This window comes from Myxine glutinosa, chromosome 6 (genome assembly GCF_964187855.1).
Source record: "Myxine glutinosa chromosome 6, kmMyxGlut1.1, whole genome shotgun sequence".
Classification (NCBI taxonomy): Eukaryota; Metazoa; Chordata; class Myxini; order Myxiniformes; family Myxinidae; genus Myxine; species Myxine glutinosa.
The window spans coordinates 188876431-188900333 of record NC_136266.1 but is presented as its reverse complement, the minus strand read 5'-3'; the positions used below and the strand labels follow the sequence as shown (position 1 = coordinate 188900333).

General features: G+C 47.3%; 1 protein-coding gene across 2 annotated transcripts in view; it reads left to right on the top strand.

Moving 5' to 3' along the window:
* The window catches only part of KIAA1143 (KIAA1143 ortholog), a 57763-nt gene that overhangs the window by 5149 nt on the left and 28711 nt on the right, over positions 1–23903 (top strand). For both annotated transcript variants that reach the window (XM_068119070.2, XM_068119069.2), the window contains exon 2: positions 19841–19900. In XM_068119070.2, the coding sequence (XP_067975171.1) occupies positions 19841–19900 (60 nt within the window). The remainder of the gene's footprint in view (positions 1–19840; positions 19901–23903) is intronic.

Below are 23903 nucleotides of genomic sequence, written 5' to 3'. Positions count from 1 at the left end.
AACTTGCATGCTGCATTTTGTGCCTTGGAGGCAACTTGCATGCTGCATTTTGTGCCTTGGAGGCAACTTGCATGCTGCATTTTGTGCCTTGGAGGCAACTTGCATGCTGCATTTTGTGCCTTGGAGGCAACTTGCATGCTGCATTTTGTGCCTTGGAGGCAACTTGCATGCTGCATTTTGTGCCTTGGAGGCAACTTGCATGCTGCATTTTGTGCCTTGGAGGCAACTTGCATGCTGAATTTTGTGCCTTGGAGGCAACTTGCATGCTGAATTTTGTGCTTTGGAGGCAACTTGCATGCTGCATTTTGTGTCTTGGAGGCAACTTGCATGCTGCATTTTGTGCCTTGGAGGCAACTTGCATGCTGCATTTTGTGCCTTGGAGGCAACTTGCATGCTGCATTTTGTGCCTTGGAGGCAACTTGCATGCTGCATTTTGTGCCTTGGAGGCAACCTGCATGCTGCATTTTGTGCCTTGGAGGCAACTTGCATGCTGCATTTTGTGCCTTGGAGGCAACTTGCATGCTGCATTTTGTGCTTTGGAGGCAACTTGCATGCTGCATTTTGTGCCTTGGAGGCAACTTGCATGCTGCATTTTGTGCCTTGGAGGCAACTTGCATGCTGCATTTTGTGCCTTGGAGGCAACTTGCATGCTGCATTTTGTGCCTTGGAGGCAACTTGCATGCTGCATATTGTGCCTTGGAGGCAACTTGCATGCTGCATTTTGTGCCTTGGAGGCAACTTGCATGCTGCATTTTGTGCCTTGGAGGTAACTTGCATGCTGCATTTTGTGCCTTGGAGGCAACTTGCATGCTGCATTTTGTGCCTTGGAGGCAACTTGCATGCTGCATTTTGTGCCTTGGAGGCAACTTGCATGCTGCATTTTGTGCCTTGGAGGCAACTTGCATGCTGCATTTTGTGCCTTGGAGGCAACTTGCATGCTGCATTTTGTGCCTTGGAGGCAACTTGCATGCTGCATTTTGTGCCTTGGAGGCAACTTGCATGCTGCATTTTGTGCTTTGGAGGCAACTTGCATACTGCATTTTGTGCCTTGGAGGCAACTTGCATGCTGCATTTTTTGCTTTGGAGGCAACTTGCATGCTGCATTTTGTGCCTTGGAGGCAACTTGCATGCTGCATTTTGTGCCTTGGAGGCAACTTGCATGCTGTATTTTGTGCCTTGGAGGCAACTTGCATGCTGTATTTTGTGCCTTGGAGGCAACTTGCATGCTGCATTTTGTGCCTTGGAGGCAACTTGCATGCTGCATTTTGTGCCTTGGAGGCAACTTGCATGCTGCATTTTGTGCTTTGGAGGCAACTTGCATGCTGCATTTTGTGCCTTGGAGGCAACTTGCATGCTGCATTTTGTGCTTTGGAGGCAACTTGCATGCTGCATTTTGTGCCTTGGAGGCAACTTGCATGCTGCATTTTGTGCCTTGGAGGCAACTTGCATGCTGCATTTTGTGCCTTGGAGGCAACTTGCATGCTGCATTTTGTGCCTTGGAGGCAACTTGCATGCTGCATTTTGTGCCTTGGAGGCAACTTGCATGCTGCATTTTGTGCTTTGGAGGCAACTTGCATGCTGCATTTTGTGCCTTGGAGGCAACTTGCATGCTGCATTTTGTGCCTTGGAGGCAACTTGCATGCTGCATTTTGTGCTTTGGAGGCAACTTGCATGCTGCATTTTTGCCTTGGAGGCAACTTGCATGCTGCATTTTGTGCTTTGGAGGCAACTTGCATGCTGCATTTTGTGCCTTGGAGGCAACTTGCATGCTGCATTTTGTGCCTTGGAGGCAACTTGCATGTTGTATTTTGTGCTTTGGAGGCAACTTGCATGCTGCATTTTGTGCCTTGGAGGCAACTTGCATGCTGCATTTTGTGCCTTGGAGGCAACTTGCATGTTGCATTTTGTGCCTTGGAGGCAACTTGCATGTTGTATTTTGTGCTTTGGAGGCAACTTGCATGCTGCATTTTGTGCCTTGGAGGCAACTTGCATGCTGCATTTTGTGCCTTGGAGGCAACTTGCATGCTGAATTTTGTGCCTTGGAGGCAACTTGCATGCTGAATTTTGTGCTTTGGAGGCAACTTGCATGCTGCATTTTGTGTCTTGGAGGCAACTTGCATGCTGCATTTTGTGCCTTGGAGGCAACTTGCATGCTGCATTTTGTGCCTTGGAGGCAACTTGCATGCTGCATTTTGTGCCTTGGAGGCAACTTGCATGCTGCATTATGTGCCTTGGAGGCAACCTGCATGCTGCATTTTGTGCCTTGGAGGCAACTTGCATGCTGCATTTTGTGCCTTGGAGGCAACTTGCATGCTGCATTTTGTGCTTTGGAGGCAACTTGCATGCTGCATTTTGTGCCTTGGAGGCAACTTGCATGCTGCATTTTGTGCCTTGGAGGCAACTTGCATGCTGCATTTTGTGCCTTGGAGGCAACTTGCATGCTGCATTTTGTGCCTTGGAGGCAACTTGCATGCTGCATATTGTGCCTTGGAGGCAACTTGCATGCTGCATTTTGTGCCTTGGAGGCAACTTGCATGCTGCATTTTGTGCCTTGGAGGTAACTTGCATGCTGCATTTTGTGCTTTGGAGGCAACTTGCATGCTGCATTTTTGCCTTGGAGGCAACTTGCATGTTGTATTTTGTGCTTTGGAGGCAACTTGCATGCTGCATTTTGTGCCTTGGAGGCAACTTGCATGCTGCATTTTGTGCTTTGGAGGCAACTTGCATGCTGCATTTTTGCCTTGGAGGCAACTTGCATGTTGTATTTTGTGCTTTGGAGGCAACTTGCATGCTGCATTTTGTGCCTTGGAGGCAACTTGCATGCTGCATTTTGTGCTTTGGAGGCAACTTGCATGCTGCATTTTGTGCCTTGGAGGCAACTTGCATGCTGCATTTTGTGCCTTGGAGGCAACTTGCATGCTGCATTTTGTGCTTTGGAGGCAACTTGCATGCTGCATTTTTGCCTTGGAGGCAACTTGCATGTTGTATTTTGTGCTTTGGAGGCAACTTGCATGCTGCATTTTGTGCCTTGGAGGCAACTTGCATGCTGCATTTTGTGCTTTGGAGGCAACTTGCATGCTGCATTTTTGCCTTGGAGGCAACTTGCATGCTGCATTTTGTGCTTTGGAGGCAACTTGCATGCTGCATTTTGTGCCTTGGAGGCAACTTGCATGCTGCATTTTGTGCCTTGGAGGCAACTTGCATGTTGTATTTTGCGCTATCTCGGCTTCTAGTCAACCTGGAGACTTAATTAAATATGCTAATCCTATGTTTTCTGGGTCAAGGAATCCAATAAAGGCCTCAAAATAGTGCTCAGGATTATAGAAAAGCAACAAACAAAGGTAATTGAAAACCATTGTCTTTATATTTGTGATATAACTGTATTACATAATACATGATATTGCAAGTCCTTTGAAGTTATAGGTTGTTATAGGAAGTTATAGGTAGTATCAGATTGAACTATAAGTCCTATACACAGGATCTACGAGGTCTATACCGTTCAGGAATATGCTTTTACAGATCTTCATTACTGTCCTGAGTGTCATTTTCGCAAAGGTGTCTACGCAAATGCAAACATTAATTTTTGGATTCCTCACGCTCTGAATATTCCAAAAATGTATAGTTTTGCTAATCTAACAAAATTTTGAACGAAAAAACATAGTGAACCTGACTATAGTGGGGAGGGTGACTGACACCTACCAGTGCCGGGAGCCAACAGCCATCCAGTGTGCAGTTGGGACACATGGTGTCTCCCACTCTCAAAAAACACCCATCCCGATTGGACAAATTCGTGTGTGTGTGTGTGTGTGTGTGTGTGTGTGTGTGTGTGTGTGTGTGTGTGTGTGTGTGTGTGTGTGTGTGTGTGTGTGTGTGTGTGTGTGTGTGTGTGTGTGTGTGTGTGTGTGTGTCTCAGTGTCATACCACCTCCAGTGCCCCCCATTGCTGAGCACAATGAAAACATTCCAACCCCAACAGTCCCTGTGCCGGCTGTTTTACATAACATACCTGAGCACACTTGTAAAACTGACAAAGAACCTCAAACTGTTAAACCTGTTACGGTTTCCCTCCCCCCCCCCCCAACTACCCAAGGTTCCTTTAATTCCGCTGGTCATAATATCCATATCCAACTACCCAACATGGACCAAACTTATTGTGTCCCTGGTCATAATATCCATGACAATATTTGTTATTAACCTGCGTTCGCGCGCGGAGGTCACGTGGTGTTATTATGACGTCGTAGGTCACGTGGTACAGGCGCCCTCCTGGAAAAACTTCTCACCTCTATATCTCTGAAACCACTCAATGGAAAAAATTGAGACTTGGCTCATTGTCAACTACTCCCCATGGGGAATAAGATATGTTAATGATTATGTCATTGGTGCTTTTGTTATGGCGTCATAATTCGACAAATACAACACTTATCCATCCGATCATTTTTAAAATTTCAGCAACTATTGGTCTGATGGACACGAAATTGTCACCAGAGGAGCCCCTCCTCCTTTAGAATATTTTAATGATAATCATGACGTCATAGGTCATGTGGTACAGGTGCCATCTTGGAAAAAACAAAAAATGTTGCACCTCTATATCTTCAAAACTGCTGCATGGTAAAAATTGAAACATGGCTCATTGTAAAGAACTCCATATGGGAATAGGTGTTGTTAATGATGACGTCAATGGTGCCATAATTGGACAGGGACAACACTTAGTCTGATCAGTTTGAAATGTATTGAGCGTGATCTATGCAACAATATTAGAGAATATAAATTTATGATGTCATCGCTCACGTGGTCTGGCAGCCATATTGGATCAAAGAAAAAAAATGTAAAAAAACAGAAGAGTTGGCTCACAACAAGTTGACTGCGCAGGGTAAGTATTCTATGAATACCATCGAGTTCGTGATCTGGTTGATGATTGTGATATCCATCATGAAAGTGTTGGCCTTGTTTTCCTAGATCAGGAGAAGGCTTTTGATTATGTTTCTCATGAATACTTGTCCGAAGTCTTAAATCGACTTGGTTTTGGACCTTTTATTACCCTGTGCTTGCGAAGCAAAAAGCGGGGTTAAGCATTCAGTTGCGTACTTGTGTCGTGTGTCATGTCTCATGTGTCATGTGCCGTGTGCGTGTGTGCATTTTAAAAATTCATTTTCTCGGCAACCGTTGGTCTGATTGACATGAAATTTTACCGTAGGAGTGCCTCTGCCTGTTTTTGCTGATAATTATGACATCATAGGTCACGTGGTATGGACGCCATCTTGGAAAAATGTTACACCTCTATATCTCCCAAACCGCTTAATGGAAAAAATTGAAACATGGCTCATTGTCAAGTACACCCCATGCAGAATAAGATATGTTAATGATGATGTCATAGGTACCTCCAGTATGACATCATAATTCGACAAGTACAACGCTTGATCTGATCAGTATGAAAAAAAAAAATTCCTCTGCAACTGTTAGTCCGATGAACACGAAATTTTCAGAATATGGGTGGCTCCTCCTGTAGAATTGTTCTAATGATAATTATGACGTCATTGGTCACGTGGTACAGGCGCCATCTTGGATCAAAAAAAACCCTTTAAAAAAACAAGAGTTGGCTTGCACCAAGTCCTTCTCAAGACCACGCAGGGTAAGTATTGTATGAATATTGTTATGAATTTGGTAATGCAACATCTAGAGCTAGGTAGATCTGAATAGGTAGGTATTCGGCTGTCGTGACAGGGACTCTACATGTAATAAGTTATTGATGTTTAGGCGGTTGTCGGGGTAAGATGTATGAGTGTGGATCTACCTGGAGATTCGAGTGTTAAATAGTGAGGGGTTAAAGGTAACGCCCCTGTGAGTCTCACCTAGTAATCAAACCTTTGTCCTTTATGGCACTGCAAACCACATAAACATTAGTTAGGTCCTTAGCGCAACATTAAATAATCCCCTTTCCCTGACAAGGACTCCGTATTAAATTGACAGGAAACCAGGTCAAAAACACCACCACAATTGGCCGCCACCGTGTACACCTCCCAAGGCCTACAAACCGGGCCGGCACGTGTTATGCACAGGACCGCAGGGTCGCGTAACGGGGGAGATGTTAGGAGTCGCGTGCCGTAGAGGGCGTGACCGGCGAGTTGGGACCATATGATTGGCTGAGGAGTGCGCCAATGTGACGTCATCGGGGAGAGATATATGCGACGGTCGGACGCCATTTGAGCAGTTGAGTCTCTCTGAGTTCGCCAGTTGAGTTGAGTTGCGATCTGATCTCGAGTCGTCCCAGTTCGTTGAACAGTTGAGTAGAGCGTCCCAGTTCGGTACCGGAGTGGCAGTTGAGAGAAGTGAGAGCTCGTGGCAGTTGACGGTTCGTGCCATTTTCTACAGTTCGTGACCACAGCTCGTTGCAGTTGGCAGTTGGCACTCGGCACTCAGCAGTTGGCAGTTGGCACTTGGTTTTTGGTTGCTTCGTGCAGCCCTGCGTTGGACCGACGAGGCCTGGTGGCGCTTGGAGGCGGAGGCAGAGGGCCGTGGAACTTGGAGCGAGGTGTGCGATCGGGCCGAAAGGAGCGGTGTTGGACGGCAGCCACAAAGACGACAAAGACAGATAAGCCCGAATCCGCGTACACTGTACACGACGTGACTTGTTATTTTCGTATTAATCTCCCTCGTTTTGTGTTTGATATCAGTCGTGTGGGGACGTCCCGATTTAGTTATTAGTATTACCGGCGCGTGCTTTTTCACTGGCTTTACTTTTAATAATAAATCCTTATATTATTTTCTGTACATATTTGAACGCAGTTTCCTGGGTGTTTCATTTTAATAGATAAGGCTGCGGAGCCTTCGCTGCGTCCCGCCATTTCGCGCGTTGGTGTTGAACGTGAGTCCGCCATTGAGTGTTCGCCTCGGGAGTTAAAGTCTCGCGAATCGGTCATCCGTAACTGTGGTGTTAATCACGGTTACGCGACAAGTGGTGTCAGGAGTGTAGGATTTGAACCCGTCGGACAAATTTTTTTGTCCGCGGCGAGACATCGACACGGTCGGACAAATTTTTTTGTCCGCGGGGCGACATCGACACGGTCGGGCGTACATTGCGCCCGACGTTCGAACGCAAAATTGTTATAGGCGAGGCGGAGAAATTTAGTAATCAATTGGGCATACGGAGCGCGATATCGCGTCTTCGTCAAATTTAAATTGTGTTACTGGAATTATTAAAATAAATACGCGCGCGGGAAACAATCTTCCGGAAAGCGGATGTCGGAAATTGACGAGATGGAAGTACGCAGCGAGGCCTCCGTCAGCGTCGGGAGTGAGCCGGAAATGGGGGATAAGGAGGATAGCGTTGGAACTTTCCCCGCCGCTGGGACGGCCCCGATAGATCTCCAGACCATAGTAAATTTAATAAATGCTCAGAGGGCCGATAGTGAGCGATTGGGAAAGCAGATGGGAGACATGAGGGCCGATAGTGAGCGATTGGGAAAGCAGATGGAAGACATGAGGGCTCAGAGGGAGCGATTGGAGAACCAAATGGAGGTAATGAGGGACGAAGCGAGGGCTCGGAGTGAAAAATACGGGGCTCAGGAGCCGGGAATGGCAAAATTGGGAATTGCACAGGGAATGGCAATTGAAGTAAATGGGGAGACCGCAGGTCCACAGGTGGATGGGGAATGTCCACAGGTGGATGGGGAATGTCCACAGGTGGATGGGGAATGTGTACAGGTAGAGGGGGAATGCCTGCAGGTAAACGTGGAGTGTCCACAGGTGAGCGGGGAAGGAAATTTGGAATGTGAGAGTTGTAATGGGGAATGTTTCCCACATTCTGGCCTGGTTGTTTATCGGGACCGTGTGGATGTCACAACACCCCAACCGGGGGATGAATTTGGAATTGTGCAGCACCAGGGCGGTGGTGCGGAGCAAGAGGGGGTAGAGTTTTTGGGGGTCCGTGCAATGGAGCCGGACCAGGTATTTATTGGGGATATTGATCAAAGCCTGGCGGGGCCAGGAATGATTTGTCATGATGAGGATGATTTGATCCAGCGGCTGGAGACCTGTGACAGTCCCATGGAGGTAGAGCTTGTTCAGGCCCAAAGGAGTCTGGGGGAAGAGGTGAGTTGGTCCGAGGAGGTGGTTGGAATGACCGAGGGGACGCTCACTGTACACTGCTATTTGGAAACCGAGGCTCCAAAATTGGACAACCAGTTGGGGGAGTGTGTTGGCTCCGGGCTGGATTTGGATCTTGGAGGATCGGGAGATAGAGCTTCTGGAGATTTGGTCCCTGTAGGGAATTTGGATCAACTGCAGGGAGGGGCAGAACAACCGGTGGTAGAGGTTGTTCCCTGCAGCTGCGGTTTGGCGGTGGGAATGAAAATTTGTAAAATAAAATTTAAAATAAAATTACAATGGGAACTTGATTTGGAGCAGCCATGGTTGGGATTGGTCCCCGGGCTGCGGGATCTGGATATGGAGAGGTCATGGGTGATGGCCTCGGGCAAAAGTTGCCCCTTTCAAAATTTGGGTATGCCAGCCAGCTGGGGGGCTGTGATGGCGAGATTTGGACGTGGGGTCCAGCCTTGGGTGTCGAGGTACGACCTGGGTCCCACGGGGGGTCTGGTGGAGTGTGGCGTCCCTTGCCCGTCGGGGCGCCGTCCGAGCTGGTGGCTCGGGCCGGCAGGGTCACCGGACCCTGGTGGGGGTTAAGACCTCCAGGGAGGTCCGAGGTGGTTTCTCAAGCCTGGGATGGCAAATATTGAGGACCACTAGGGGGAGGTGTTGTGGGTCGCGCTTTGGTGGTGGCACTGCGGACGGCCAACTTGGGACTGATGTGGTGACCACCCGGGCATGCGGCCTGGCACTCTCCTCCAGGGACTCTGGGACAACCAGCATGTGGTGACCTGGCATGGTGGTTGGTCTATGGACGCGGGTCGAACCGAATGGACAGGGATGGAGATAGCCTGCCGGACAACCATTGGGGCATCTGTGGAACGTGATGGTGTGAGTGACCTTCCACAGATGCTCCGTTCTGATTTATGGACTCTCGGGTTGGGAAGAGAGCCATGGGGATGTGAATCGGGAGATGTGTAACGAGCCGAGCATATGGGCCATGCTCGGCTGGCATGTGTATGGCAAAGCATCCTTCTTTGGTGAGGTGAGTGAAATGTGACAAATGGTTGGCATGGGTAATCTGTGGGTTAGATGGAAATTTAAGGGTGGATTGTGAAATGCCATGGTGGACACTGTATAGTGACGCCATTATTGATCCAGGTGTGTAGACCAAAGTGTTGGAGGCTGTGATGAAATTAATAGGGTAGCAAGACACAGCTTTCAACTGGTTGCGGGGGCAACTGTGCTGATATTTGGGACGCGGGATGATGGGGATGTAGTTGTGTAGCCTGAGGGTCAACGTGGTGCTGTGCGTGTCCGAGGTGTGTGGACCATGTCTTCTGGGTGGGTCTCCTGGTGGAGCATGGCTGTTGACTGGACCTTGGTGTGGTCAAGTGTGGGTGAGCACTGGGGGGCTGCAGTTCTGTAGTCGGACTGGGGGATGATGGGGAGGTGCAGGGGACGTGGCTGTAGGGATGCCACGCACTGCGACCGTGCCCCCCAGGGCCGAGGTTGTGTGTGCGGTAGTGTGTGTTGTGGCAGCAAGTGCTCACCACATTGGCCAGCTGGGGCTGCTGCAGCTGTGTTCCTCGCAGGGGGGCCGAAGGATGGATGGTGGGTCGCACCCTTATGGACACTCATGGGCCATGTTGGCGTTTTGACTGCTCACCTTGTCCCGGTGACCCTTGCACGGTAGAGGTGCAGAGCTGTCGTGGCCACAGGTAGTTGTGTAGTGATGATCACCGTTGGATGCGGATCCACATACCTGCCAGTGTAGTGGGGACAAAAGAGAAATTTGGAAGGATTTGGTAGGCCCAATGTGAAATTTTGGGAATTGTATGGGTGGATTGCACTTTGAACCTGACCAACCTGCAACTACCTGCACTTAAGGTGAGTGCTTTGAGGAGTACTGTCCCAGGCTTCAGGATTTGCTTTGGAAATTGGGGACATGTAACTTGGAGTTGGGAGGCGGGTGTGAGTGATGACATGGCCGGTGAGGGGATGGAATGGGAGCCACAGTGTCTTGTGGGTGGCGTATGTTTTTGTATTGTGGTTACGTGTTTTGATGTGGTCGTGAGAGTGGAACCTGGAGAGTGTGTGATGATTATTGGAGATAATGAGGGGTGATAATTGTGCTTTTGGAAATGTGCTTTTGGGAAGATGTGATGGTTTAAATGTGAACTGGGGGAATTTCACATGTAGCAGGCCATGGCAAGCCTTGTAACACCTTTTACACCATCTATGGAATTGTACTGAATTGTGCTGAGTTGTGTGGAGAATTGAATGGCAGTGGGGGAGGAAGTGTGTTTTGGGGTCTTGTGGGTGGGGAAGGTGTGTGTGTGTCCGCAGGTACAGAGCAAGCTCTGAGGAGCGATGCCTGCGGGCCCCCCTCTGCGGCAATTACCCCTGGCAGCCGGTGGTAACTGGAAATTGGAGCTCGTCGGTGGAGGGTCTGGTTGGGCGCCGCGGGGTGAGGAAGTCCCCCGGTGACCCGTGTTGCTGCGCGAAAGCAGGAGGCAAAGGAGCCTGGTGTGTGTGGAGACCCTCACCGGCGAGGTAACGGCGGAAAGGGGCTGTTGGGCTGTCATGGGGCCAAGAGGTAAAGGGGGGGGGGCAATGAATTTGTAAGTCGGTTGACTTGTTTTTGGGACTGCGGGCACCACAGCCTGATGCGCCCCCACCATCTTTTGTGCGGTACCTCCCCGCTGCCTAGTTGAGGAATGCACACACACGTGAATGACATCAATGCCATGGTCCTGCAGGGGGTGTATTGGGAATAAGTGCTTTGTTGATTTTTGAAATGCCTTGATGACCTATGGAATGAGAATGAGTGGTTAAGGGGTCTGTGTTGCATGAATGTGGGCGAAATCCACCGAGCCGTGTCACTCACCTGTAACATCTGGACAGGGCCCGTGGAAATTTAGTGGGATGCATTGGGGATGGCCCCGCAGGTAAGGTTGAGTCTTGTGGCATCCACCGGGGGACGCGGTCTGTAGACCGGGGTATGTACAAAGGTTAGAGTTTTGAGTTTGGTAAGATGGTTAAGTTTGTGGATAAGGTAGGAGTTTTGGTGTGTTGTTTGTTCCTCCCTCCACAGGAACAAGGAAGAAGATGTACATACTTGCATGATGGTTAAGGGGTTCAGCATGTTAAGGAAGTGTAGGTAGGTAGTCCGACTCACTTCCCACAGCCCTTCCTGATTTATTTCGTAGGTTAATTAAGTGTGTGACAGTAAGTGTTAAGGCTGGAATGGTAGCCCTGCGGTGAACCTTGCAGGAGCTACGGTTCCAGGGGGGGGGCTGTGTTATGAATTTGGTAATGCAACATCTAGAGCTAGGTAGATCTGAATAGGTAGGTATTCGGCTGTCGTGACAGGGACTCTACATGTAATAAGTTATTGATGTTTAGGCGGTTGTCGGGGTAAGATGTATGAGTGTGGATCTACCTGGAGATTCGAGTGTTAAATAGTGAGGGGTTAAAGGTAACGCCCCTGTGAGTCTCACCTAGTAATCAAACCTTTGTCCTTTATGGCACTGCAAACCACATAAACATTAGTTAGGTCCTTAGCGCAACATTAAATAATCCCCTTTCCCTGACAAGGACTCCGTATTAAATTGACAGGAAACCAGGTCAAAAACACCACCACAATTGGCCGCCACCGTGTACACCTCCCAAGGCCTACAAACCGGGCCGGCACGTGTTATGCACAGGACCGCAGGGTCGCGTAACGGGGGAGATGTTAGGAGTCGCGTGCCGTAGAGGGCGTGACCGGCGAGTTGGGACCATATGATTGGCTGAGGAGTGCGCCAATGTGACGTCATCGGGGAGAGATATATGCGACGGTCGGACGCCATTTGAGCAGTTGAGTCTCTCTGAGTTCGCCAGTTGAGTTGAGTTGCGATCTGATCTCGAGTCGTCCCAGTTCGTTGAACAGTTGAGTAGAGCGTCCCAGTTCGGTACCGGAGTGGCAGTTGAGAGAAGTGAGAGCTCGTGGCAGTTGACGGTTCGTGCCATTTTCTACAGTTCGTGACCACAGCTCGTTGCAGTTGGCAGTTGGCACTCGGCACTCAGCAGTTGGCAGTTGGCACTTGGTTTTTGGTTGCTTCGTGCAGCCCTGCGTTGGACCGACGAGGCCTGGTGGCGCTTGGAGGCGGAGGCAGAGGGCCGTGGAACTTGGAGCGAGGTGTGCGATCGGGCCGAAAGGAGCGGTGTTGGACGGCAGCCACAAAGACGACAAAGACAGATAAGCCCGAATCCGCGTACACTGTACACGACGTGACTTGTTATTTTCGTATTAATCTCCCTCGTTTTGTGTTTGATATCAGTCGTGTGGGGACGTCCCGATTTAGTTATTAGTATTACCGGCGCGTGCTTTTTCACTGGCTTTACTTTTAATAATAAATCCTTATATTATTTTCTGTACATATTTGAACGCAGTTTCCTGGGTGTTTCATTTTAATAGATAAGGCTGCGGAGCCTTCGCTGCGTCCCGCCATTTCGCGCGTTGGTGTTGAACGTGAGTCCGCCATTGAGTGTTCGCCTCGGGAGTTAAAGTCTCGCGAATCGGTCATCCGTAACTGTGGTGTTAATCACGGTTACGCGACAATATCATCCAGTTTTATCATGCATACATTTATGTTCTTCAAACTTATCTGCCCTGCTAAACATAAATAATGATCTCGTGCCCCCTTTTTTGTATTAAATGAGGTGTCAGGCAGGGCTGCCCACTTTCAGGTGCTTTATACACCGTATCCCTTGAACCCCTCTTAAACACGCTTCGAAAGTCTTTGACTGGTTTCACTGTTAGAGGTTTAAACCACACTATAAAGACCATTGCCTATGCTGATGATATATGTGTTTGTATCAAAAACTCTGATGACATTGCTAAGATGATGCAAGCTTTAGCACTTTTTAGTCGAGCCTCATCAGCAAAAATCAACTGGAAAAAGACTGAGGCACTGTGGCTTGAATCCCTTACACACCCCCCATTCTCCCCACCTCCCCCCTCACCCCCGTCTCTCCCTGCAAATATCACTTGGAGAAGAGATGGGATCAAGTTTTTGGGAGTTTCTCTTGGTCCTGGAGATTTCATCAGGCATAACTGGGAAGGTTTGCCTGAACGCATTGAACTGCTTTTAATACAATGGAAAGGCCTACTCTGCCAATTGTCTTACCGTGGCAGAGTATTGGTCATAAACCACCTGGTTACCTCCATTCTGTGGCACAAGGTCTTGGCTCTGCAACCACCTGCTGGGTTAATCGACGGAATGCAGAAGAGCGTCACTCATTTCTTCTGGTCTGGAATGCATTGGCTACGACCGGAAAGATTGAGTTTGCCGATATCTGAGGGTGGTCAAGGACTTGTCAACGTAAAAAGCCGAGTCATGGCTTTTTGTCTACACACGATATGGTCCTTTTGCACGATCCTGTTGTGCTTTGGAGGCAACTTGCATGCTGCATTTTGTGCCTTGGAGGCAACTTGCATGCTGCATTTTGTGCCTTGGAGGCAACTTGCATGCTGCATTTTGTGCCTTGGAGGCAACTTGCATGCTGCATTTTGTGCCTTGGAGGCAACTTGCATGCTGCATTTTGTGCCTTGGAGGCAACTTGCATGCTGCATTTTGTGCCTTGGAGGCAACTTGCATGTTGTATTTTGTGCCTTGGAGGCAACTTGCATGTTGTATTTTGTGCCTTGGAGGCAACTTGCATGCTGCATTTTGTGCCTTGGAGGCAACTTGCATGCTGCATTTTGTGCCTTGGAGGCAACTTGCATGCTGCATTTTGTGCCTTGGAGGCAAATTGCATGCTGCATTTTGTGCCTTGGAGGCAACTTGCATGCTGCATTTTGTGCCTTGGAGGCAACTTGCATGCTGCCTTTTGTGCCTTGGAGGCAACTTGCATGCTGCATTTTGTGCCTTGGAGGCAACTTGCATGTTGTATTTTGTGCCTTGGAGGCAACTTGCATGTTGTATTTTGTGCCTTGGAGGCAAGTTGCATGTTGTATTTTGTGCCTTGGAGGCAACTTGCATGCTGCATTTTGTGCCTTGGAGGCAACTTGCATGCTGCATTTTGTGCCTTGGAGGCAACTTGCATGCTGCATTTTGTGCCTTGGAGGCAACTTGCATGCTGCATTTTGTGCCTTGGAGGCAACTTGCATGCTGCATTTTGTGCCTTGGAGGCAACTTGCATGCTGCATTTTGTGCCTTGGAGGCAACTTGCATGCTGCATTTTGTGCCTTGGAGGCAACTTGCATGCTGCATTTTGTGCCTTGGAGGCAACTTGCATGCTGAATTTTGTGCCTTGGAGGCAACTTGCATGCTGAATTTTGTGCTTTGGAGGCAACTTGCATGCTGCATTTTGTGTCTTGGAGGCAACTTGCATGCTGCATTTTGTGCCTTGGAGGCAACTTGCATGCTGCATTTTGTGCCTTGGAGGCAACTTGCATGCTGCATTTTGTGCCTTGGAGGCAACTTGCATGCTGCATTTTGTGCCTTGGAGGCAACCTGCATGCTGCATTTTGTGCCTTGGAGGCAACTTGCATGCTGCATTTTGTGCCTTGGAGGCAACTTGCATGCTGCATTTTGTGCTTTGGAGGCAACTTGCATGCTGCATTTTGTGCCTTGGAGGCAACTTGCATGCTGCATTTTGTGCCTTGGAGGCAACTTGCATGCTGCATTTTGTGCCTTGGCGGCAACTTGCATGCTGCATTTTGTGCCTTGGAGGCAACTTGCATGCTGCATATTGTGCCTTGGAGGCAACTTGCATGCTGCATTTTGTGCCTTGGAGGCAACTTGCATGCTGCATTTTGTGCCTTGGAGGTAACTTGCATGCTGCATTTTGTGCCTTGGAGGCAACTTGCATGCTGCATTTTGTGCCTTGGAGGCAACTTGCATGCTGCATTTTGTGCCTTGGAGGCAACTTGCATGCTGCATTTTGTGCCTTGGAGGCAACTTGCATGCTGCATTTTGTGCCTTGGAGGCAACTTGCATGCTGCATTTTGTGCCTTGGAGGCAACTTGCATGCTGCATTTTGTGCCTTGGAGGCAACTTGCATGCTGCATTTTGTGCTTTGGAGGCAACTTGCATGCTGCATTTTGTGCCTTGGAGGCAACTTGCATGCTGCATTTTTTGCTTTGGAGGCAACTTGCATGCTGCATTTTGTGCCTTGGAGGCAACTTGCATGCTGCATTTTGTGCCTTGGAGGCAACTTGCATGCTGTATTTTGTGCCTTGGAGGCAACTTGCATGCTGTATTTTGTGCCTTGGAGGCAACTTGCATGCTGCATTTTGTGCCTTGGAGGCAACTTGCATGCTGCATTTTGTGCCTTGGAGGCAACTTGCATGCTGCATTTTGTGCTTTGGAGGCAACTTGCATGCTGCATTTTGTGCCTTGGAGGCAACTTGCATGCTGCATTTTGTGCTTTGGAGGCAACTTGCATGCTGCATTTTGTGCCTTGGAGGCAACTTGCATGCTGCATTTTGTGCCTTGGAGGCAACTTGCATGCTGCATTTTGTGCCTTGGAGGCAACTTGCATGCTGCATTTTGTGCCTTGGAGGCAACTTGCATGCTGCATTTTGTGCTTTGGAGGCAACTTGCATGCTGCATTTTTGCCTTGGAGGCAACTTGCATGCTGCATTTTGTGCTTTGGAGGCAACTTGCATGCTGCATTTTGTGCCTTGGAGGCAACTTGCATGCTGCATTTTGTGCCTTGGAGGCAACTTGCATGTTGTATTTTGTGCTTTGGAGGCAACTTGCATGCTGCATTTTGTGCCTTGGAGGCAACTTGCATGCTGCATTTTGTGCCTTGGAGGCAACTTGCATGTTGCATTTTGTGCCTTGGAGGCAACTTGCATGTTGTATTTTGTGCTTTGGAGGCAACTTGCATGCTGCATTTTGTGCCTTGGAGGCAACTTGCATGCTGCATTTTGTGCCTTGGAGGCAACTTGCATGCTGAATTTTGTGCCTTGGAGGCAACTTGCATGCTGAATTTTGTGCTTTGGAGGCAACTTGCATGCTGCATTTTGTGTCTTGGAGGCAACTTGCATGCTGCATTTTGTGCCTTGGAGGCAACTTGCATGCTGCATTTTGTGCCTTGGAGGCAACTTGCATGCTGCATTTTGTGCCTTGGAGGCAACTTGCATGCTGCATTATGTGCCTTGGAGGCAACCTGCATGCTGCATTTTGTGCCTTGGAGGCAACTTGCATGCTGCATTTTGTGCCTTGGAGGCAACTTGCATGCTGCATTTTGTGCTTTGGAGGCAACTTGCATGCTGCATTTTGTGCCTTGGAGGCAACTTGCATGCTGCATTTTGTGCCTTGGAGGCAACTTGCATGCTGCATTTTGTGCCTTGGAGGCAACTTGCATGCTGCATTTTGTGCCTTGGAGGCAACTTGCATGCTGCATATTGTGCCTTGGAGGCAACTTGCATGCTGCATTTTGTGCCTTGGAGGCAACTTGCATGCTGCATTTTGTGCCTTGGAGGTAACTTGCATGCTGCATTTTGTGCTTTGGAGGCAACTTGCATGCTGCATTTTTGCCTTGGAGGCAACTTGCATGTTGTATTTTGTGCTTTGGAGGCAACTTGCATGCTGCATTTTGTGCCTTGGAGGCAACTTGCATGCTGCATTTTGTGCTTTGGAGGCAACTTGCATGCTGCATTTTTGCCTTGGAGGCAACTCGCATGTTGTATTTTGTGCTTTGGAGGCAACTTGCATGCTGCATTTTGTGCCTTGGAGGCAACTTGCATGCTGCATTTTGTGCTTTGGAGGCAACTTGCATGCTGCATTTTGTGCCTTGGAGGCAACTTGCATGCTGCATTTTGTGCCTTGGAGGCAACTTGCATGCTGCATTTTGTGCCTTGGAGGCAACTTGCATGCTGCATTTTGTGCTTTGGAGGCAACTTGCATGCTGCATTTTTGCCTTGGAGGCAACTTGCATGTTGTATTTTGTGCTTTGGAGGCAACTTGCATGCTGCATTTTGTGCCTTGGAGGCAACTTGCATGCTGCATTTTGTGCTTTGGAGGCAACTTGCATGCTGCATTTTTGCCTTGGAGGCAACTTGCATGCTGCATTTTGTGCTTTGGAGGCAACTTGCATGCTGCATTTTGTGCCTTGGAGGCAACTTGCATGCTGCATTTTGTGCCTTGGAGGCAACTTGCATGTTGTATTTTGTGCTTTGGAGGCAACTTGCATGCTGCATTTTGTGCCTTGGAGGCAACTTGCATGCTGCATTTTGTGCCTTGGAGGCAACTTGCATGTTGCATTTTGTGCCTTGGAGGCAACTTGCATGTTGTATTTTGTGCTTTGGAGGCAACTTGCATGCTGCATTTTGTGCTTTGGAGGCAACTTGCATACTGCATTTTGGGTCGTTTTGAGAATTTCGGTCATGCTAAGGAGCTTTTCCTAATGGACTTGACCAAGTTTGATTTATCTTCACCCCCTTCTTTCTATCGAAGATTGTTAAATGTATGGCAAGCTTTGACAAGCCATCGCGATCGTACTATGTATGAGAGATACATGTTTTTTTAACGAGCCACTGTTTTACAACTCACTTTTTGAAGGTTTGGATAACAGCAGGGCCTTCATTCAAAAGTTTGTTGATGCATCAACAACTAAAGTGTGCCACCTTAAAAACAATGCAAATGATAAGTGGCTAAGTGTTGCTGCTATTGCCTCAGCGACTGGCGTTAGGTCATCTCGCCAAATAGACAGGTGTCTAAGGGTGGTGCTTTGTGCCTACGGTACCTCCCAACCTTGGTTGGTTCGTCCTGTACCTCCGTCTGAGCCGAGCCTCTCTCCTTTCCCAAACCTTCTTTTGTCTGCCTCTGAAATCTTGGAGACAAATTTTGGCCGCTCCTTTTCCTCTTCCAGTGATAACCGTAAAACCTTGTATCTCCAATGCTTAAAAGCTCCTTTTCCCTCCTTGTCCACCCAAGCACCTTGCAGGTGGTCTGCAGTCCTGCCACACACGCCTCCTTTCTCCCCAAACTTGGGATGGTATTATAAAAAAACGTGCTGGTGATCTCCAATGGAGAATCGCACATTGGACAATACCCACAAACTCTCTTATTCACTGCTTTTCACAAGCGATAAGTGAGCAGTGTCCCTTTTGTGGACAGAATGAAACCTTGTCCCATGAGTGATCAGTGGCCCTTTTGTGGACAGAATAAAACCTTGTCCCATGAGTGAGCAGTGTCCCTTTTGTGGACAGAGTAAAACCTTGTCCCATAAGTGAGCAGTGTCCCTTTTGTGGACAGAATGAAACCTTGTCCCATGAGTGATCACTGATCAGTGTCCCTTTTGTGGACAGAATAAAACCTTGTCCCATGAGTGAGCAGTGTCCCTTTTGTGGACAGAGTAAAACCTTGTCCCATAAGTGAGCAGTGTCCCTTTTGTGGACAGAGTAAAACCTTGTCCCATAAGTGATCAGTGTCCCTTTTGTGGACAGAATGAAACCTTGTCCCATAAGTGATCAGTGTCCCTTTTGTTGTGGACAGAGTGAAACCTTGTCCCATGCATATATTTGATGCAATCGTTTAACTCCTCTTTTTATTTTGTTGAAAGTGCTATTTGCGCATCTTTCTTGGTTTCAGTTTTCCAATTTTCATTTTTGGTCCAAGTGGCCCCTTTAACATCCAACAAAAAATTCTTTTAAACTTTTTCATTTCCCAAGCAAATTTGGCAATTTACAAAACGAGGAAATCAAAGATAAAGAATGATTTGTGCAGTACAGATGCTGTAGCAATGTTCAGAGCACTTAGTGTAAGCCGCGGGTAAAACGTGATTTTCACTGTTACTCTCTTTCCAGCCAACTCAAACTCTTTGAGAGAATGTGGTGTGTAAATGACGATTTTTATCAAATATCTGGTGTACATGCTGCCCTCTAAAGTCTCATGATTACGTTGCTATGATTGTGCATGCCGCCCTGTCTTCTATGAACCATTGAAATTGGTTAAAAATGCCGTAATGTGGTTTAAAACACCTTTAGTTAGTGTGGGATACTGCGTTGTTGTACCAGGTGAGCACCCAGGGGTATTGCCCCCATGTTTTAGGATCTTATAATGTTTGAGGCAATGCGAGCTGTACATTTGGAGTAAAGCAAAATGGTAAATGAGGAAACGTGGGTGAGTATAAAGTCATGCTTCATTCCTAAGGTGTCATTTTTAAGGTTAAAATGTTTTATCGGAGATTTGACCGTTTGCATTAACTGGCCATATTTTCTTGTAAACTACTCGAGGTGTACTGCAACTTGTACTGAGAAATGCAAGGTGTTGCTGCAGATTGGTGTCGTTTTTTTGGTGTTTTTCAAGAAATTCTTGGAACTTGGAGTGCAGATGCATGTTCGTTGCATGTTGAGCCGTCGTTGCAGCGTCAGTTGATTTTTGTTGCACGGCGTGTATTTAAATCGGAATGGCGATGCATACACACCATTGGACGTATGAAGGCTTTGCAAAACTAGGTCATTTGGACCGAATCTATATATATAATAATAAAAATTCCATGGATTTATGAAACACATTTGTGTGTCTGAATGAATCGCAGCTCCAACGATGTTTTATCGTCGATTTGACCGTTTCAAAACAAATTGCAGGTCCTTGTAATCAGCTCAAAGCTCTTTATTCCAATTGGCTAATGTTGGAATTTTATCCCCTGTCTTTTATCCACAACCGTGGTTGCTCATTGACGTTTGTAGGATATTTGTGAAAGTGAAATATAAGTTTGGAATGGCAAACATACATGTTTTCATGTCCATTGCTTAGAGGCAAGTGCAAGTGGAAAAGGATGAAGATCGAGAGGATCGAGAAGATGAGAAGCCACAGGTACTGATGGTATTTAATTACTTGTTCACTTGTAAGAATGAACAATTCTTGCTTGTTTTTATGTCGTGCAGTACTTCCTGTATATCACTATTGCTCAGCCATATGATGCTTGCACTCAATGTGATCCACCAAAAGGCGGCTCTCATGAAAGCTTCGAAAATGGCGTCATCGAATGACAATGTACATTTTGCATCCCTTACCCGAGCCAATTTAATCTCTCGCCAGGGTCTTTGGGTATGATCTTCTTCTCCTCCTCCTCTTCCCTTTATAATGGGACGAGGTCCAATGGTACCGAGCTCCTGCCCTGCCTTGACCACAATGCTCCTCCACTCTCCCCTGTCCTCCAATCCTATGGAATCGACCCCTTTTTCATACATACATTCAACAGCCTCTTCATCCACCTGACCATGATCTCTGCCACTGTAATTATCATCTTTGTACACGCTTCATCAATGCCTGGTGCCCTTCCCTTTTCACTCTCCTCAATGCCGTCTGCACTTCCTCTTCCGTGATCTCCACCAACTTCACTTCCCCTCCACATAACTCGGTAGCTCCAGCTCGCCATTGCTTCCTTCCCGGTTCAACAGCTCTTTGAAACATCCTTCCCACACCTTCAATACTGCGCCTCTCTGTCACTGTCGCCATGACATGGGCACTCAATAGCAAACTGGTTTTGGTTTTTTTATTTCTTAGAGTGAGAGATTTTTAACATCCGCAACTTAAACGCAGATCGCGCAGCTAACCTTGTCCTTGTTTGAAGGTGAAGGTGCTTTGAGAACCATCACACACTGCAGGTGCAGCACCATGGCAGGACAATTCCACTCGAACAGATGTAACATTCTGACAATTTTTCCCATCTATTTTTCAAAATTCTAGGCAACCTGTGTTTTTTACCTCCATCACCAAAGGTGGATGGAGGTTATGTTTTCACTCCTGTCTGTCTGTCTGTCTGTTTGTTTGTTTGTTTGTCTGTCTGTCCGTTTGTGAACAAGATATCTCAAAAAGCTGTGGACGTATTCGGACAAAATGTGGCAGAGATGTAGCGTATGTGATAATGACGAAATTATTCGATATTGGTGAGATCCGGATTCGGACCCGGCTACTAGAAATTTTTAAATGATTCTTCACCATTGAAGATATCGGGCAAGATGGAGAAGATTGCCATGGGGACCGCAAGGCTAACCCCCGCTCTAGCAGGGAAAATGGCCTTTAAATGCCTGTTGTTGGGTTGTTGTTGTCTTCACCATTGGCCGATAGGGCCAAAAACGATACATAGCAGTATATCTCAAAAAGTTGTGGACGGATTTGGACGAAACTTGGTGGAGAGGTTGTGTGTCTGGCAAGGAATAATCGATTCAATTTTGGTGAACATCCGGATCCAGCCAGTAGAAGTTTTTAAGTGATTCTTCACCATTGAATGATGTGGCCAAAAACGAGGGGTCGATCAGGGTATGAAAGACTGGACCTATGGTGATTCCTGTGATTGATTTTGATTAAATGTGATTCTGTATTGTGATTTTCTGGTCTACTCTGAGATACAAAACGTACATTGTTCACCACAACGTACTAAGTGCCGTTCTAGTTTATTAGAGTGCTACTGCTGATTTTTTTTTTTTACTTCATTCATACTCATTTGATGCATAAACATCTGAGAGATCCTGGAGATTCCAGCTCTGCTGAATTACCATCCAAATTGTTGTAACTGACATAACATCGAATGTTACCCTATCCGAGACACTGAATGGTTGTTGGTGGTGACTGTTTAGATAAAGGAACAACTATTGATTTCTTCCATTGACTGGGAACAACACCTTGTTCATGTGAGGCGTTGATGTCACAAAGAGGAATGCCTAGTTCCAAGGAGAACTCCTGTATAACTCTAGGAGAGATGCCATTCGTCCCACAACTCTTCCGCATTTGATCTTGGATAGTTATTTGTAGACCGTCATAGGTCTCACCATGGGTACACCGTTTGTTGGGGAAGGACGAAAAGCTTGAATACTGTTCTTGTGTAACAGGGATGTACTTTTTATTTTTACTTTTTTGGATACCCAGTCGAGGCTCGTGTAAGAGGTAGCACGTAAAACATATAATAAATGGAGCGGGAGACTAGAGGGGGAGAGAGAGGGAAGTACAACAACAATAGAGAACAGGGACATCGGCAGATCTGTGGAAGGGAGAGGGCTGGGGTGGGGTACACGGGATAAACAAGATGGCCACTATTAGGACTTTCAGGAAAGAAATTGGAATTTGAAGGAGGTAGGTTTAGGTAAGTAGGTGAATTTTTTAGTGTATGTAGGTGACCGGCCAAGGACAGCAACGAGCATTTTTGGTCAGGATCTGGATACTGGAATTTTTAAAGTGATTCTTGACCATTGAGAAATAGGTCTGAAAACCTATTGGAGAAATGGATGGATTCGGGCCAACGTGGTGGACAGGTTGGGTGTGTGACAAGGGCGAATTGATTCAATTTTGGTGAAAGTCCGGATCCGGATCCAGCCTATTAGTGGGAAACAAAACGTAAACTGTTCAGCCTAGTGGAGGTGAGGTATGTGCTCTACCGAGTTCCGTTCTCCTTTCTATTGTTACCATTCCAATTTCACTAGTTGTTGGTACCTCTCTCACCAGCTGTGGCGCTTCAGCAAAGCAAAGGACTGACTCGATCTGTCAACTTTCTCACTCGGATTTCTCCCCATGGCAAATCCTCCTTCTGGACTTGATGACAAACTTCGCTGCAAATATCTCCTGCTCTTCCTCTGCCCAAGTTGGTTCATACAATCTTGTGTTTGTAAGAGTCACCATCTCTGGTTATTCTCAGAGAGCTGCCTCATTGCCGGCGAGTCTGGCCGTTTGTTCAGGCGGATTGGCAGGGACTGCAAGCAGCCATCTCTCTTCAGGAGTGGTCTCCAACATCTACTGCCCTGATATTAAATCAACCTCTGAATTCTTCCATAGAAACCTGCTGTCTCTTAAGCACAGATTAATCCTATCTTATCTTCAGCTGTCCTACCCTTCTTGCCAATGGTACACTGAATTCCATGTAAGGCCATTTCCTTGATATGACTGGTTTTCTCTTCTTGGGATTCAAACATGACTGAAGGCAATCTCAGATCATTCCAAAAAGCCCACAACAAGTGTGTCCATTCTCAGGAGAGTCAGAAAACAACATCTGTCCAACCTCAAGATTTAACTTTCAAACTTGTCTCCCTCCTCTAAAACCAGGTGGTGCCTTTTTAAGTCTGTCTCTGGAGTTTGTTCCCCTTCCGTCCCTTCCCTCTCTTCAAATGGCACCACAGCCTACTCTGCTCGTTAAAAGGCCGAATACCTCAATTCTGTGTATACTTCCAAATCTTGTGTTCTCAAACACTCTCTGCACCCACTCTTCCAAGTTGTACCCAACTACTCCTGGATTCTGTCTTTTCCACCTAATAAAGTGCAAGTTTCTGGCAAACCACGACTTTGACTTTGCTACTGAGCCGGATGGCATCATCTCACATGCCCTGAAAACCTTCTCTACTGCTCCTGTGCATCCTCTTTCTGCCCTTTTGACCCTATCATTTGCCCAAGGTCATCTTTCATCTGGTTGGATGTCAGCCAACGTCACCACATTACATAAACTAGAACGGGCACTCGGTAGAGCGCATACCTTCGCCGCAGCTACTTTTGTTGCCAAAATAAAAGACTACAAGATCTGTGTAGCAAAGCATTTTGGCATTAGTTTCATACAAATTGGACACAAATTGACCGCGCTATGGTAAAAAGACGATTTTGACCTTTTCATGACCTTGACCTTGACCTTTGACCCGATCGATTCCAAAATCTAATCAAATGGTTCCCGGATAATAACCTATCATCCCACCAAATTTCATGCGAATCGGTTGAATACTTTTTGAGTTATGCGAATAACATACACACACACACACAGACATACAAATAAATACACAGCGATCAAAACATAACCTTCCGCTTTTGCGAAGGTAACAAGGTGCAAAACTCGATCCCC